This window comes from Dryobates pubescens, chromosome 15 (genome assembly GCF_014839835.1).
Source record: "Dryobates pubescens isolate bDryPub1 chromosome 15, bDryPub1.pri, whole genome shotgun sequence".
NCBI lineage: Eukaryota > Metazoa > Chordata > Aves > Piciformes > Picidae > Dryobates > Dryobates pubescens.
The window spans coordinates 20,204,611-20,220,160 of NC_071626.1; the positions used below are offsets into that span (position 1 = coordinate 20,204,611).

The window sequence follows — 15,550 nt, forward strand, 5'->3', positions numbered from 1 at the left end:
TGAACATAAGGGGACAGACTAGATTGCTGAGTGACAGGAAACCACATGTGGTTGCGCATGACAATCTTTCGTGAGCTCCTCACCACGCTCTAGTTAAAGGCACTCTTTAGTTATACTTGTCTCGTTGGATTACACTCTCTACCCCACATTGCATTTTGACATAACTCCCCATGTGATTTTTTTTTTCCCATCCATCTAAATATAAAGATTAACTGCAGCTTGTAATACATAGTAAGATACTGAAAGACCAGCTTACAATACAGATTGAAATGGTCAGAAAAGGGACACACAATACTATTGCTACCGGAAGTGAAACAACATTTTGTGCTTGCAGTTGTATCCTAAAGAGAACTATCCAACAGATTTTAACGATGGCTACATTGTCAGAGAGAACCTTCAACTGTTCTTCATTAAAAGACCAGACTGGACTGCAGTAAAGATACTAAAAATCATAATTTGAGGAAGCAAAATAAAGTGATGGCTAAGTAGGGGTCATCTTTAAAATCTAACCCACACTTCAACAGGAAAGCCATAAGGCTACTTTTTAGCAGTTGTGTAAGGCATGGGTGGTGTATCAGAAACTGTATTTTGCCTCTTTTAAACTATGTTAATAAATGCCAATAACTACCAAGGACTTATAAAGCATGTGAGAGATACTGTTGGGTCTTAATAAAAAATAAAGTGCTAAATATTTCCCTTAATACTGGTGCATCTCTACTGCAAACTATGGCAATAAATGTTTCACTTTTACTTCTTACAGGACTCCATCAGTGTCAGTAAAGCTCCACCAGTTTCATACTGAAGCAGCACTTTGGAACATTGATACAGAAGATAGTCATCCTTTTTTGGCAAGAGATATCTTAAAGCTGTTTGACAATGCTGTGTGCAAAAAGGAGCAAGCTAATAAATACTACAGCATGATGTTAGTGGACATTTGCAGAAGTTATTTTCCTAATGATGGGCTACATGCTCTGTATTGCTTTCAGAGTATCGAGTCTGCCTGTGAGAGAGCATGACAAGTATGTGTTTAACTGGAGTGAAATCAGGGTTTGAATGAAATCCCTTTCTTGTGCTAGGTATTTTCTGTTGACAACACAGCTTGTTCCTTAATAGGATAGCCCTGTTACACGTGTCTATGGAGGCTGGACATATTTCACAGTGAGTGGGAAAGGGGACAAGAAAAACATTTTGCTGATCTAAATTATGTGAGAGGATGATGAAAAAAAAATCCTCAGTTCATGGGTTTAATTGCTGTGAAGAGTGGTTCAACTTTTACAGCCATAATTGCCCAATCTTTTCTTGGCATTCACCTGGAAGGCAACACTGTGTCTGCAGTGCCATGTCCAGGCCAGACAAAGAGTAATTCTTGTCTCAGCAGGCCCTGACCCAGCCCTGTAAATCATGAACAGAAGGATGTATTCAATGGTCCAAGAGATATATGCTGCCCAACCAGCCACTGTGCATCCCCACGGAGGGAAAGGCAATAGGCCAACAGGGAGCATATTGCAGGCCAGACTGATTCAGAGAATTTTGGCCTAAAGCACAGAGGGCTATGCAAACTCAGGAGCCTCCCATACAAGCAGAGGATGAAAGAAAAGAGCACGTGGCTAAAATTAATTGTTTCCTAAACAGAGAAAAGGCAGAACGATGTCAATAAAATCCTGTGGCCAACTAACAGGCAACAGCTTTGAGTTTTAGGGCAAGATGCTGTGCTGGTGAGGGCAGTTAAAACAAATCAAACTGAAGAGCAGTTGAAGAGCATTTTACAAGTTTTCAGACCGTACGTAAGACACAAGGAGGCACTAAGAAAACCATCAGGAAAGTTCTATTGCTAACATTTAGCACCTCTACTAAGAATATAGGCTTCTACTAATAGGATTACAGTAGAAATCAAAATGATTGTGTTCACATTCACCAGATTGTGGAAACAATCATCCAGGAGAGGAAACTGATACGGAGACTATGCTACACACAGGCAGCTACAGGAGTTGTCTTAGTTCATGTCTGTTCTGTCCGGAGGGGCTCAACTGCTCCAGCTTCACGACACCAGCACAGCCCAATCGCTGTCTTCTCTTCCATACTGAAATGAAGCAAAAATGCAGTTTAAGAATCAAAGTTAACAGTAACAGTGTACAATTACAATAACTTTAGTCTGTTTTCATCATACCCACCAACATGATAGCAGTTTACATTCTTTCTTATGCCTTTACATCTCTCTTTGATTTGAGCAAAGCCTAAAAGCAGCTTGAAGCTTTATCCATCTTCCCATAAGTAGACCAGGAAACAGTGATACCAACACTCACTAGAGATGATACAGAATAGTCTTGCTTCACTAGAGCTTTCCATCAATTTAATACAGTTATTCCCTGAGGTCAGTTGACTAATTTATACCTAAGTACACCTCTGCTCAATCTCCAATAAACACACACGTTTGGTTTTACTTCTTTTTATTTTTAAGGTGGACTTTATTACAGGATTCTGATTGAAGGTGAATTAAAACACATCACAAATACTGTAGAGTACAATTAGAGAGAACTGTAACCCAAATAAAACAAATCATCTTTCCACAGACAAACCAACAGGATCTCCAGGGAGAAATGAAGGCAGCCTACCACATGGAGCTGTATCTCTTCCAGGGAATTCACAGACACAAAGCAGCACTTTCAGTTAAGCTGGCTACATGTTCTAAAGTTTTGTTACTGGTCCTGTAAACAATGCTCCAGAGAACCCCAAAAATGCACACAAGGCTAAAGTAAGTAAGTAAAGCAGAGGTGAACAGACTAGTGTCACATGCAAGTAGGGAGCCCTTTCCATCATACTACCATGTTCAGGGAGCTTGAAAACACTCTTCAACAAGGAATAAATACTGGTTTTAGACAGTAGGCTAAAACAATCACTTCATCAATTCTACAGAGAGGATAAAAGGAAGTTTCTCCAGTCTAGGTTCTACATCAGCAGGAAAGGAGATAAAAGTATATTAAAGCAGGCAAAAGACAACCATTCCAAATCAAAATGTGCCAGAAAAGCACAATACTAGATCCACACAAGAATCATTCTCAATGTGTTTATGTTTTATTCTTTATTCCAGCAAGTAAAGCCTCTAAATGACCTCCACATCTATTTACTTTTTCTTTTCATCACTAATCCTGCTGCTCCTGTTTTGCAATCTGCAATGTGGCTGAATAGACACTAGTGTGATGCTGCATGGAACCCTGGACAAATTACTTGTTCAAAGGATTTCTAGCTTATTGTTAGTTTAACCACAAAGCACTGTATTACCATCACATGAGACAATTTTGCTGAGGATGGAAATAAAAGGGGGGGGGGGGGGGGGTAGGAAAAAAAAAATAAGAAAGAAAAAAGGTATGTCTTTGACCTTCATATCACTGCTTCTCAGAGAAAAGGTGGCACCCCCACCTCCCCCAGATAAAGCAGGCAAGGTCCAGAAGATTATTTGTATGTTTTGCTGGCATTAGGTAGCAGCACCATCTAACGCTCTAATGCTGATTTCAGAAATTGCAAGGCCTGGTCCAAGTTGCCATTTGACAAGGGCAGGTTAAGTGCTAGGTCCTGCATTTGGGTCACAACAACCCCAAAAATGCTCCATGCTTGGGAAGAGTGGCTGGAAAGCTGCCTAGCTGAAAAGAAACTGGGGATGTTGGTTGATAGGTGGCTGAATGAATTACCAGTGTGCCCAGGTAACTGCCAGGTGCCAGAAGCATCTTGGTTGTGTAAGATATACCAAGGTCAGCAGGACTAGGGAAGTGATTGTCTCCTGCATTAGTGAAGCCACAACTCAAATACTGTGGTCCAAATTTGTCCCTCTCACTATAAGAAAGACACTGAGATGCTGGAGTGTACCTAAAGAAGGACAATGAAGCTGGTGAAGGGTCTAGAGAACAAGTGTCATGAGGAGAGGCTGAGGGAATATGGCTTGTTTAGCCTGGAGAAAATCAGGCTCAGGGGAGACAACCTCTCTCTCTACAGCTATCTGAAAGGAGGTTGTAGTGAGGGGTGTACTGCTCCCTTCTTGCAAGTAACAAGTGATAGGGTAAGAGGAAATGGCCTCAAATTGCTTGAGGGCAGACTTAAGCTGGACATTGAGAAAAACATCAAAAGGGTTGTGAGCCACTGGAATAGTTAGTTGCCCAGGGAAGTGATTGAGTCACCATCCCTGAAGGTGTATAAGTGTGCTGTTCAGGAAAGTGGTTTAGTGGTAGACTCAGCAGTGCTACGTTAATGGTTGGACCCAATGACTTCCTAAGTCATTTCCAATCTAAATGGTTCTATGACTATGATTTGAACCCGCTTCCAGGATTAAAAGGCGAATGAAGATGTTGCACCACAAGCAGAATGTTTTAATTCCAGAAATAAAAGCAGATGCAGCTTCCATTTCTGATTCTGTCAAAGATTTTGTACCTTAAGATCGTTACTCCCATCCCTTTTAACCCTTGCCACAGGTCCTACTGTCTAAACATTAAGACACATTCACCTTCTCTGGTTGTGTTCTGCTGGCCTATCCATTCAGATTGTGCAACGTTCACTAAATATCCATTCTCTCCTGTCTTGACTACGGTGTTTAAATGTATTTTATATCATATAATACAAACAATGCCTCACATTCTTTCTGTCCTTTCCAAGCTGCACCCTAATCTTCACTTTAATGGCTACAGCAAAAGCTCGTTCATTCTCAAAGTATGGAATGCAAAACCACACAAACATTTGAGTGGCACTCCCAGAGGAAAGAATCACATCTCTGAATCATCTAACTCAACTGGTTACAGAGGACAGTGCACTGTGAATATATCATTCACAAACACACTATTACTGTATACAATATAAACAAGTTAGTTAAAAAAAAGACTATAATAAAAGGCTGATAGAGATTTTTAATCATGATTTCCACTCAGTGATTAGAAGGGAAATGTGCATTGCAGTGCTACTACCGTCTCAATTGGCATGAGAAATGGAATCAGTTCTCCCCATGAGTTTCTAATTTGTCACTCTAGCTCTAGTTGTCACTGAACAGCTGTTCAAATCCAAATAAATCCTGTTGAACACAGAAGACTTACAAAAGAACAATAAACAGCATGAAAATAGACTTGGAAACACAATAATGAAGATAATGTGAAAATGTTTTAAAAGCACGTATTGTACACAAGGGAATTGATATAATGGTATTGGAGATGGAGCTCTGCACCTCTTGGTGACAGGTTCAGATGCAGAACAATATGGGCACTGAGAATTTCTACTTTTTATACAAATGTCCATTGTCCAACATGAAATGGATACATTGCCCTAGTTCGGGCACAGCATGGAGACACAAATTGTATTTGGCTTTAATTTTCATTGCATTTAGATCTTGCATGTTCCTTGGCATAACAGCCTCAGACTGTCCAAATGGCAGGACATGGGTCCAATGACACTGCAAAGAGATTTGGTTTTTCTCCTGCCGGCAGAACATACAGAAGACCTTCGTGAAAGATCCTGCAAACTCCCCTGATGTTTTAAGAATATTACACATTCCATGTGGTGCCTTACGGCATTGTTTTCTGTAGGACAACCTGGGGTCCACTGGGATATGAGCTCATCTCTCCACAGATAGAAATAAGCAGAAATAATACCAGCAGCCACTGAAGGGCCATTAAAGGGGAAGCAGCCATCATTCTCTTTAAAATCACTTTTCTAATGAGGAAGAGTTCTCACTCTCAGAACTTTTTCAAGGGAGGAAGGAAACAGAAGTAAACATATGCGTTGCATAATAGTCCAGCACTCTCCCAGAGTGATTGATTTACTCTTGGCATGTAACTAATGAAAACAAGGTATGTGTGCAGTTTAAAGGTGAAAAGGTCCATATGCACAGGTGTAAAATGAGAAGGATCAAGAAAGGCAATGGTTAGAAGCGATCCATACTTTTTTCAGCTTCCTCCTGAGCCTTTGCTTGCAGGTGGAAAAGCAGAATGATTGGGGAGTGCTGGGAAGAAGCCTCAGGGAGCAAGCTGGATAAATTTGTCTTAATAACCCACTCACTAGCTCTTGGCCAAGGGAGAAAGTCACATATTCCAGTGTTGTCTTCTGGAACAGAATTCTGGATTTCACAGGCTGTTCTTCTAGAGATGGCACTTGCTTGTCTCATGATGCAAACTGCTAAGGCAATACCTGCCCCTGCACAACACTCCACAAGGTGCTAGAACTGGCCTCAACTCTTTCTGACACTAAGCTATTAGATGACTGCAATTAGAAGTGACCATTGGAAACTGATCACAAATTGTTGCAGGCCTTAACACACTGAAAAAACATCAGAAGGTAACACAGAATTTACAGAAGTGCTTTCAGACATTATGGATAAATACTTGACATACAAGCAAGACAGCTTTAATACAGAGCAGAAAGCTATGGAAACACAGATCACAATGAAAAGTGTGTAACAAATCTGGACATATGACAACAAAGTTATGACAATGCCACCAAGAAGCTGCTATGAGACCTTAAATAAAGGGACCTCTAACTTGCCAAGACCTACTCCTATCCCCATATCCCCTACAATAAACTATGCTATACAAGGAGAACAAAACAAGCAACTAAAATAAGGGCCAATAAGTGCTGCTCATTGACTATACCTGAAATGGTATTGAATCCCATGCCCAGGCATGAAGATCAAGTACAGAGTCTAAGTAAACCTTTATATTTAACAAATCACAGTGGAAGTAATTGTTTTAAGATCAAGAAGCAACTGTGTGATTGGAAAGATGCTGAGAAACAGAGATGGTTATCAGCTGGCTGTGCCCAGGGAGTGCTTGCTGCTTAGCCCATCTCTTTAATGCTTAGCCCATGTTAATTGTGATTGCAGTTAAGGTTCTTTATAATGCCTTTTTTTTTCCACTTACAGAACCTCTAACAACAATACTGATAACAGCAGCAGTAGTATCCTGCAACTCTCATCCAGCTTCCAAGATGAACAAGAGAGAAAAAAGTATCTTTCTCTATTCGTATCACACTTTCTCAAGGGGAAAACAACAAATAATAATTTCAAGAAAAGGTGATAAAAGAAAATCAAACCATACAAAAGAGTCTTTATTATCACATAAGGCTGCTGTAGCACCACTATTAAAATGATTGTTTTCTGATATTTTCAAATCACAGACTCACAGAATGTTAGGGGTTGGAAGGAACCTCCAGAGGTCATCCAGTCCAATCCCCTGCCAGAGCAGGATCACCTACAATAGGTCACACAGGAACACATCCAGGCAGGTTTGGAATGTCTCCAGAGTAGGAAACTCCACCACCTCTCTGGGCAGCCTGCTCCGGGGCTCTGCTACCCTCAGAGTGAATAAGTTTTCCCTTCTGTTCACATGGAACCTCCTATACTCCAGCTTGTACTCACTTGTACCCCTTGTTCTGGCACTGGACATCACTGAGCAGAGCCTGGATCCATCCTCCTGACACTCACTCTTCATATCTTTATAAACATGAAAGGTGACCCCTCAGGCTCCTCTTCTCCAAGATAAAGAGCCCCAGCTCCCTCAGCCTTTCCTCATAAGGGAGATGTTCCACTGCCTTCAGCATCTTTGTGGCTCTGAGCTGGACTCTCCCAAGCAGTTCCCTAAGGTCCTTCTAGAACTGAGTGGTTCAGAACTGGACACAATATTTGAGATGTAGCCACACCTTTTATCACTTTATCTGGCTGAAGAAAAGGAAGCTGCTTACCTGGATATCACTCAGCTTATTCAGGAAACGGGTGGTTATCTGAGGTCCATTCTCCATGGTTGGAATGTGCAAATGCTGACATGAAATCAAGGAAGGAGGTAGCAGGGGGAAAGAGAGAGAGAGAATAAGATGTAATAATAGCTTTATGTACATGTGAATACCTCTAGGTCACCAAAGAGTTTAATAAATGTTTATCAAGCTTTATAATTCTATCCTTCTTACAAGCAGGCAAAGACAAAAGCAATGGTTTTTTAGGGAGATATGCTGAGACAGTGAAAAATTAGAGTGATTGAACTGTTCTGCTGCTCTGAAACAAAAGCTCATCTAAACCTTCCAAAAGATCTGTCCAACCCAAAAGTTCTGTTCTACAGGCAAGAGTAGTAACAGTATATACAGTATTCAATATGGTGTAGGAACACAGCAGGTACATTTACAGTACTTGGCATCACTCAGCACCTCAGTGTCTCTCATACTACCTTTCAATCCAGTTACATCAGCACATTTATTCCATCTTATCAATTAAAGCAGTATCACTTCACAGTCAGTTACTGCACTTCCCATATTCAGTGGAGCAAAGCACATCCATATATCTAACTGCAATAACCCAGTCCTCTGAAATAACTTTGTGCTGGCTAAATAGCATCTAGTTGTCTTAACAGTCTGAATGTTTCTGCAATTCCACCTGAGCAGGAGAAACCTCCCACATGATGTATAGTAGGTGGGAGCAGCTGCAAGTCCTCCTGAAACAGCTCTTCTATCTGAGCTAAGTTCCCTGCAGTGATGGGAAAAGATGGGAAGAACTTGAGAAGGAAAAATGCAGTGGCTCAGAAACTTTGTTCCCCGAGAAAGTCTTTCCTCTCCTCACATTTCCTAGGTGCCTCAACTTGGGGAAAAAAGTTCAATAAAAGAACTGTTGGAGAACATATTTTTCTGTATTTTCAAACAAGCTGGGAGCTGTTTTTCCCCCCCCCTTTTTCCAGGAAGTGAGATTTTATGCATTGAATAGAGGGAAAGTTCTGACAACATACTGACACTGTTCATCTTTCCAGGCTTCTGGCACCAATCCCATTCTATTTCACAAGGTTTTTTTTGCTTCAGCTGCAGTTAATGATGATAAACTCCTTTCTTCAGAAGGTGGAAAAAAAGAAAGGGAAAGAAAACAAACAACAACAACAACAAAGCCCCCAGCCTGTGTTCTTACCTTGCCCTGATATAAAATTTTCGAGATAGGGCATACAATACAAGCTGTTCCAGCGCCAAACATTTCCTTCACTCTGTTCTCTTCCAAGGCCGCTGTCAGGTCACTCATGGTGATGTATCGCTCAGAAACTTTAAATTCTCCCTGCAAAAGAAAAAAACCACAACCATGAAAATTGCAGAAAGTTTCAAACTGATGGTTTTGGTTTTTCTTTTTCCTTTTTTTTCCTGTTTCTAGTGACAGTCAAGTTTTGGCTGTGATCTTGTGACCTTTTCTTCACACGAGACAAGACTCAAATCAAAAGAATGACCTTCAAGAAAGGCTGTGGTTTGCCAGATACAGTCCTGATGGTGAAGGGGCACTGCCCCCTGAGTTCCTGCAGGATATTGATACTGCATGAGGGAATAAGAGAGGGGAATTTGTCATGGATCACGTAACAACAGGATCTGACTACTCATGGTTTTCAGCGTGGTAGAGTTTGTATAGAAATTGCTTAGGAGAGCTTTGCATCCCACTCTCACACAATTCCCAAGCAAAACACGTTCTGTTAATTCCACCTGGAATGCCAACTCTATGTGGCATAGATCTTTAATCCCTGGTGGAATTCCACACTGTGGCCTGTACATAGCTGTCACAAAAGTTAACTGTACTGCAGGTATGAGTAAAACAATTCACTTTGGACTGCCTTAACAGGGGAAGTGTTATCCCTTCTACAAGTGTTAAAGAATGCAGAGCAACTTACTGAGGGAATGTGTTTAAAGAACTGAAGTAAGCATCAAACTTTGAGATTTTAATTTCATGGATTTATGTGGACTTTATGGTCCTAGCAGACTAAACTAAAGCTTAGAGCTTGTTCTATCGACAAGTTTTTTAACATGAACTAGAGATGCTCTTGCACAGGACAGTAATGGGAGAGTGAGAAGTGAGACAGGGACACCATGTATGCAGAGTTTCAGACAGATTAGGGAAAGGAGGTCAGGAAGAAGAGAGCAATGTGAGAATAGAAGACACCTAAGAGAATCACAGAATTATTTTGGAAGAGATCTGTAAGATCATGGAATCCAACTATTAACCCAACACTGCCAGGTCATCACTAAACCATGTCCCTCAGCACCACTTCTCCATGGCTTTGAAACCCCTCCAGGAATAAGGACTCCACCACTTCCCTGGACATCCTGGACCAGGCCTTGACAAACCAAGTGGAAGAAATTGTTCCTTAGTCCAACCTAAACCTCTCATGGAACAACTTGAGGCTGTTTTCTCTTGTCCTGTCACTTCAGTTCCCTCAGCTGCCCCTTACCAGACCCATTCTCCAGACCCTTCACCAGTTTTGTTGCCCTTCTCTGGGCCCACCTCAGCTCCTCAATGTCCCGCTTGGAATGAGGTCCCCAAAACTGAATCCAGGACTCAAGGTGTGGTCTTACCAGTGCCCAGCACAGGTAGGTGTTCCCTGCTCTGGTTGTGCTAGCCACATTGTTGCTGATCCAAGCCAGGATGTGGGTCACCTTCTTGGCCACCTGGGCACACACTGGCTCATCCTCAGCCACTATCAGCCACCAGGCAGTTTCCAGCCACTCTGCCCCAAGCCTGGAGCATTCATGGGGTTGTTGTCACCCAAGTGCAGGATGCAATTCTTGGCCTTGTTGAACCTCATCCCACTGGCTTCAACCCAGCAACGCAGCCTGGCCAGGTCCCTCTGTAAAGCCTCCAACCCTCCAGCAGATCCAGAGTCCATCCCAGCTTAGTGTCATCTGCAAACTGACTGAGGGTGTCTCGATCTCCATGTCCAGAGGACTGAGGTGAGGGTCTGGTTTCTCACGAACAAGCCCTATCAACTGGGAATATCTGTCTGTCTTGTAAAGGAGATGGGAGCAATACAAATAAAGATGCATAGGAGCTCAGTAAGTGACACGTGTCATGAAGTACAAGCCTAGCTGTCTTCATTGCAAGTTGCATTTGAGTCATCTAACTGTGTTTCAGCAAGTCTTTCAGTTACAGGTAGTTGGAAGCTGAGTTAATACCAAGGGGAAAGCATCACACATGCCTGTGTTATTCCTGTTAATCCTCCCTAAACATAAGCATGGTCAAAAATCAGGAGACAGGATACTGAGTTTAGTGTCCTTACAGTTAGCCTTTACAGTATCCTTATCCAAGCTGCAATACCACATTTGAATACAGTACAGACAGAGTGAATAGTCTGCTGCATTTCAAAATGTGAGACAGTCCCAAGTGTCCTGGTAAGTACTTGGATGGCTACACTACAGTACTGGAATCTGGAAGCAGACAGATTATTTCAAGACTGTGGCTGGATTTTAGGCTGCATGCTAGTTAATAGAAATAAGGGTGGAACCATGAGAACTGAGTGAAGAAACAGTGTGTTGATGAGTAAACTATAGCTCTGGTCATGCATGGTAATTGCTTGTTTCCTTGCTTTAAGTAGCTGGTACCAGTGGCTTTAATGAGAATTTTCATGTTAAATACTGCACGGAGCTAATTTTGCAAGCTCAATAATATTCTGTGTGACAGGTGTGGGTATTCTGATGATGTTGCAGGGAATCTATGAATATGCCCTTAGTTCCCATTTTGGTTAAGGGATTTGACCAGATGAGTTGAACTTCAAGATACTGAGCACCAGGAATGCTTGCTACCATTGATGTTATAACATCGTTGAAACCATTACTGCCAAGGGTCAAAGCACTCACCCAGTTGCGTGCCAGATCCAAAATGCTTTGTCTTGTCACTCCTGGAAGGATGATGCCATCTAAAGGTGGAGTTGCCAGCTCGTTTTCTGTCAAACACAAACCAAACAGAAATAGTGATTGGAAAAAAAGAAACCCAAAGAAACAAACGTAATGTTTCTCAATATTATACATGAAATGAAACCAGAGTTGAAGGATACCAGGAACATTCCCTACCCAGCAAGATGCAACATTTAGCAGACTTCCATAACAACATGAGTTACATAAATTCAATTCCAACAAACTGATGGGGAGTGTTTGGAACCTTTTGAGTACTCTTCAGTGGGGGGGGGGGGGGAAGGAATACATATAATACATTAACAAATACATGGCTAAAGCCTAGTAGTAGTTTTTATTCCTTACTGCATTATGGATTCACTGTATAACTACTAGGAACCACAGAATGGCACAGTCTTCAAATCCAGAACAGAGAGGCACAACAGAAGCCACGCCTAACAATTTCAGACCAGACCATAACTTTTCCTGAACTGCTTTACTTCATTTGGGAATATGGGATTCAGGATATCCACTTTGTAACAGTGATATGTAATGGAGGCCCATTTACTGAACAATCAAAGCAGTGAAAACCTTGCCAAATACATCTTGAGAGGAGAGTTCCTTGATGATCTTCTGTCTTGGACATCCTGGTTTTGCCCCTTATTTTCTCTACATAAAAAGAGCAATCCTAGTAAAACTCCAAAGGCACCAACAACTGAAATTGTTCAGCTAGTTTGGTTTGTTAGCTCGCATTGTGCCCCAGTCAAAGCGCTCCCCTTTCTCTAAGGGAAAACTTCAACTAATGTAGACCTTAAAACCAAAGACTGTTAATTACACACCAGACAACATTCTCTGTGTGGAGGTGCTACCACAGATCTTGGCCAAGAGCTATTTAAGCTCAACAACATACATTAATTGATTTGAGTTAGTTTGAAAAGGCGCCAGGCCAAGCCAGCAACCAAACAGCACTGAACAGACAGGACACAGGAGTCCCAAAATGTTTCAAACAGTCTGCTCTGTAGAATTTTGTCAAGTATACATATGATGCCTACCAGCCTGGGGCCACCCGAGGAACATCTGCTCCCCTGGTATCTGTGAAAGAGAATCATGCTATACAACATGGCATGCCAAAAAGCTCATCCTCTCTGTGAATCAATGCCAAGCCAGGCTCCATATGACATCTATTTGTCCATCTCAAAGAAAAAAAACCCCACCAGACTGTGAGCTCACAGACTGCATTTGCCTTCTGATTTTTTTGATGGGCCAGAAACCTTAAAATACGTAGTAGAAAAAATGGGCAACATTTGATGCCAAGTGCCAGGGTTTCTTTTTAGTCAGCTACTGTTACAGTAGTAGCACTACCAAACCAGCGCCTCACTACCAAACCAGGTATGGTCTAGGCATGCTGTAACTATGGAAGTGCATCAGGGTGTTACAAAAGATCTTTAAAATGAGGTCCTGCACATTGCACAGCTTCAATTTCTGCACGTCTGCCTTTATGAAGGTACAGCAGGTAAGATGGGATGTCTCCAGGACTGTAGCAATCATGAGAAATTCTCCAAAATACATTTCACCAGACTAAGAAGATACCAAGTGAACTTCAGGGTCAAGAAGAATCCAGAAAACCCTAATTTCACTATGAGTAAGGGCTGACTTATTCCAGTTTGTTGTGGACCTTTCTATTGCTTTCTCCTTACTTTTCTTCTATGCAATCACCAACTTTGTGTCACTGTCAATTTCCTTTCCTCAATTACATTTCCCTCCTTCTCTTTGCCTGCCATTTCATTCATCTGCTGCTCTCCTCTCCATGTTATTGCTACGGCTTTCTATAAGAGCAGAATGTACAATCCTTGTTCCGTTGTTAGTATCCTTGTACAGGATACTCCAGTAGCATGAATAATCTTCCATCTACAGAGCACTAAGCAAAACTTCCCTGGTATTTTACCTGACTGGTCCAGAGAATTTTTTAACATATTTGTCTTTTTATTTAAGTCAACTATGGGCACTATTAATCTCCATTTTACCAATAGCAGAAAAATACTAGCACCTGAACACTATTCACAATGCCTTAATAGTAAAGCTAGAAGTAGAGCCCAAATCTTTCTGAAGAAATTGAATTTTAGGGAAGTACCCACAAATTTCATAGTCAGCAACCCTCAGGTGGGACATGTGTTTAAATGTTAAGGGTTTCCATAATGTCAAGCCCATATTCTAGGCAGAACAACAGACATTAGAGGAAATGAGTTTCAACGTTAAGAGCTTTGGGGGATTGTTATGTGCTCTGAGGAGGCAAATGGAAACAATTATAGGGTCACCAAAATTTTCATTTGGTGAACATAAGATGTAAACAGTATTTTAATGAGTGAAACATCATAATCCTGTATTGATGTAAGTGCAGGAACCCAGATATGGTCATATTAACAGCCTCAGCCAGAGCAGCAGCAGGTATACAGGAGCAGCATACAGCACATCATGTTATTTCACCAGAAATGGAGTTGTTTCCTCTCCGCTCCCTTCTAATGTTGCAAATTAAACATTTTCCAGTCTCTTCCAGCCACTCAAGACACAATGCTGTAACTGAAGATATATAAAAGCAAAGGCTTGCAAGAAAAGCCTGCTCTTACTGGCAGGACAGATATCTTTTAGTCTAGGCTTTCCTGGGCTAGGCCTTTACTTTGTTATAAACCAAGGAGAGCAGTTCAGACTATCCTACAGCGACCTCTGAACACACAAAGAAGGACATTTTCCTTTTGATGACCTGCAATTTCAGCCTAACTGTTTTTATGCGAGATCCCTCTCTCAGCTGCAGGATTTGCATGATAAAACAAACCCACAGCCTAAGCAGGTATCCTTTGTGAAGTGACAGAACATAATGGCACACACTTGAAACCACACTGTGAAGCCATAGGCAGGTATATGATGACACAGGTTGGCAGCAAGAGTGATTCTCAGCAAAAGATATGATAACTAAAGCATTGATCAACACACCAGGAGACAGCCAAGTTCTCCAGAGATACTAATGACCATGTCATGTGAAATGGCAGGTTTGCCAGTATACAGTTAGCTTGGGTGGCATGAATTACAAGTTGTTTGCTGCAACCACCTCACAATAGTACTATTCACTAGTGCACTGGTAACAGTGTGATTGACACATCTTTGGAAGGGTATGGTGCTGCAGCTGGATAATTCCAGCATATTCCTGGTTTAAGTACAATGAGAACATTGAATTCTAATTAAGTGCCCCCTTCAGTGTCCTTTCCCTGGGCAGAATGAGCCAAAATCTATTTTTGTGTCACTTCAGTGAAGTTATACAAGGCACAAGTTTGGCCATCTAGCTACATTGACAAATCTCCTGCTGCTATAGAAACAAGAAGATTTCCCATATTTACAGCTTCATTCACAAGATTTTGCAGACTCATTCAACACTGAAGAGCTATCCTCCTCACCAAACTGGTAAGTACTTTGCAGAAGAACAGTAATGAAACCGGAGATGGGAGTCAGGTAGCTGGATTCCCATTACCATGTGCTGTCCAAAGCACACTGATGTCCCCAAAAAATGCTGCCCCTGTACTGCAGCTGAGCACTGTCAGATCAAAGTCAATATTCAAGGGTAGCAATAGCACTACGATGCAATCAGAATCTAAACCCTGTGTCTGTTGCCATGCAGTAACATTTACTTTCCATGGAGAGCCAACACTCAGAAAGTCAGGAAGTATCCTTTGATATCCAGGCCTATGCCCTGGCTCAATCCTTTAAGGACGCAGTCATGCAGCCTTTCAAAGCAGTCCTCAGGTGCAGCTATCACCTCGCAAGCACTGAATGGCACATGCCAAATGGGTGTTTTTGAAATACCCAGATATTTGGATGCTCACTAACTAGACAGTTTTCTACATTGCTCAGAAAGGGCTGT

The 15,550-nt window shown here is 41.7% G+C and overlaps 1 protein-coding gene across 3 annotated transcripts in view; it reads right to left on the bottom strand.

Annotated features, from left to right (window-relative positions):
• Window positions 1-1,447: 1,447 nt before the first annotated feature.
• The window catches only part of BCAT1 (branched chain amino acid transaminase 1), a 59,778-nt gene continuing 45,675 nt past the window's right edge, over window positions 1,448-15,550 (bottom strand). For all 3 annotated transcript variants that reach the window (XM_009906174.2, XM_054168201.1, XM_054168200.1), the window contains 4 exons: window positions 11,608-11,693; window positions 8,909-9,049; window positions 7,708-7,782; window positions 1,448-2,080 (listed from right to left, as the gene is read on the bottom strand). In XM_009906174.2, the coding sequence (XP_009904476.1) occupies window positions 2,039-2,080; window positions 7,708-7,782; window positions 8,909-9,049; window positions 11,608-11,693 (344 nt within the window). In that variant the 3' untranslated portion in view covers window positions 1,448-2,038. The remainder of the gene's footprint in view (window positions 2,081-7,707; window positions 7,783-8,908; window positions 9,050-11,607; window positions 11,694-15,550) is intronic.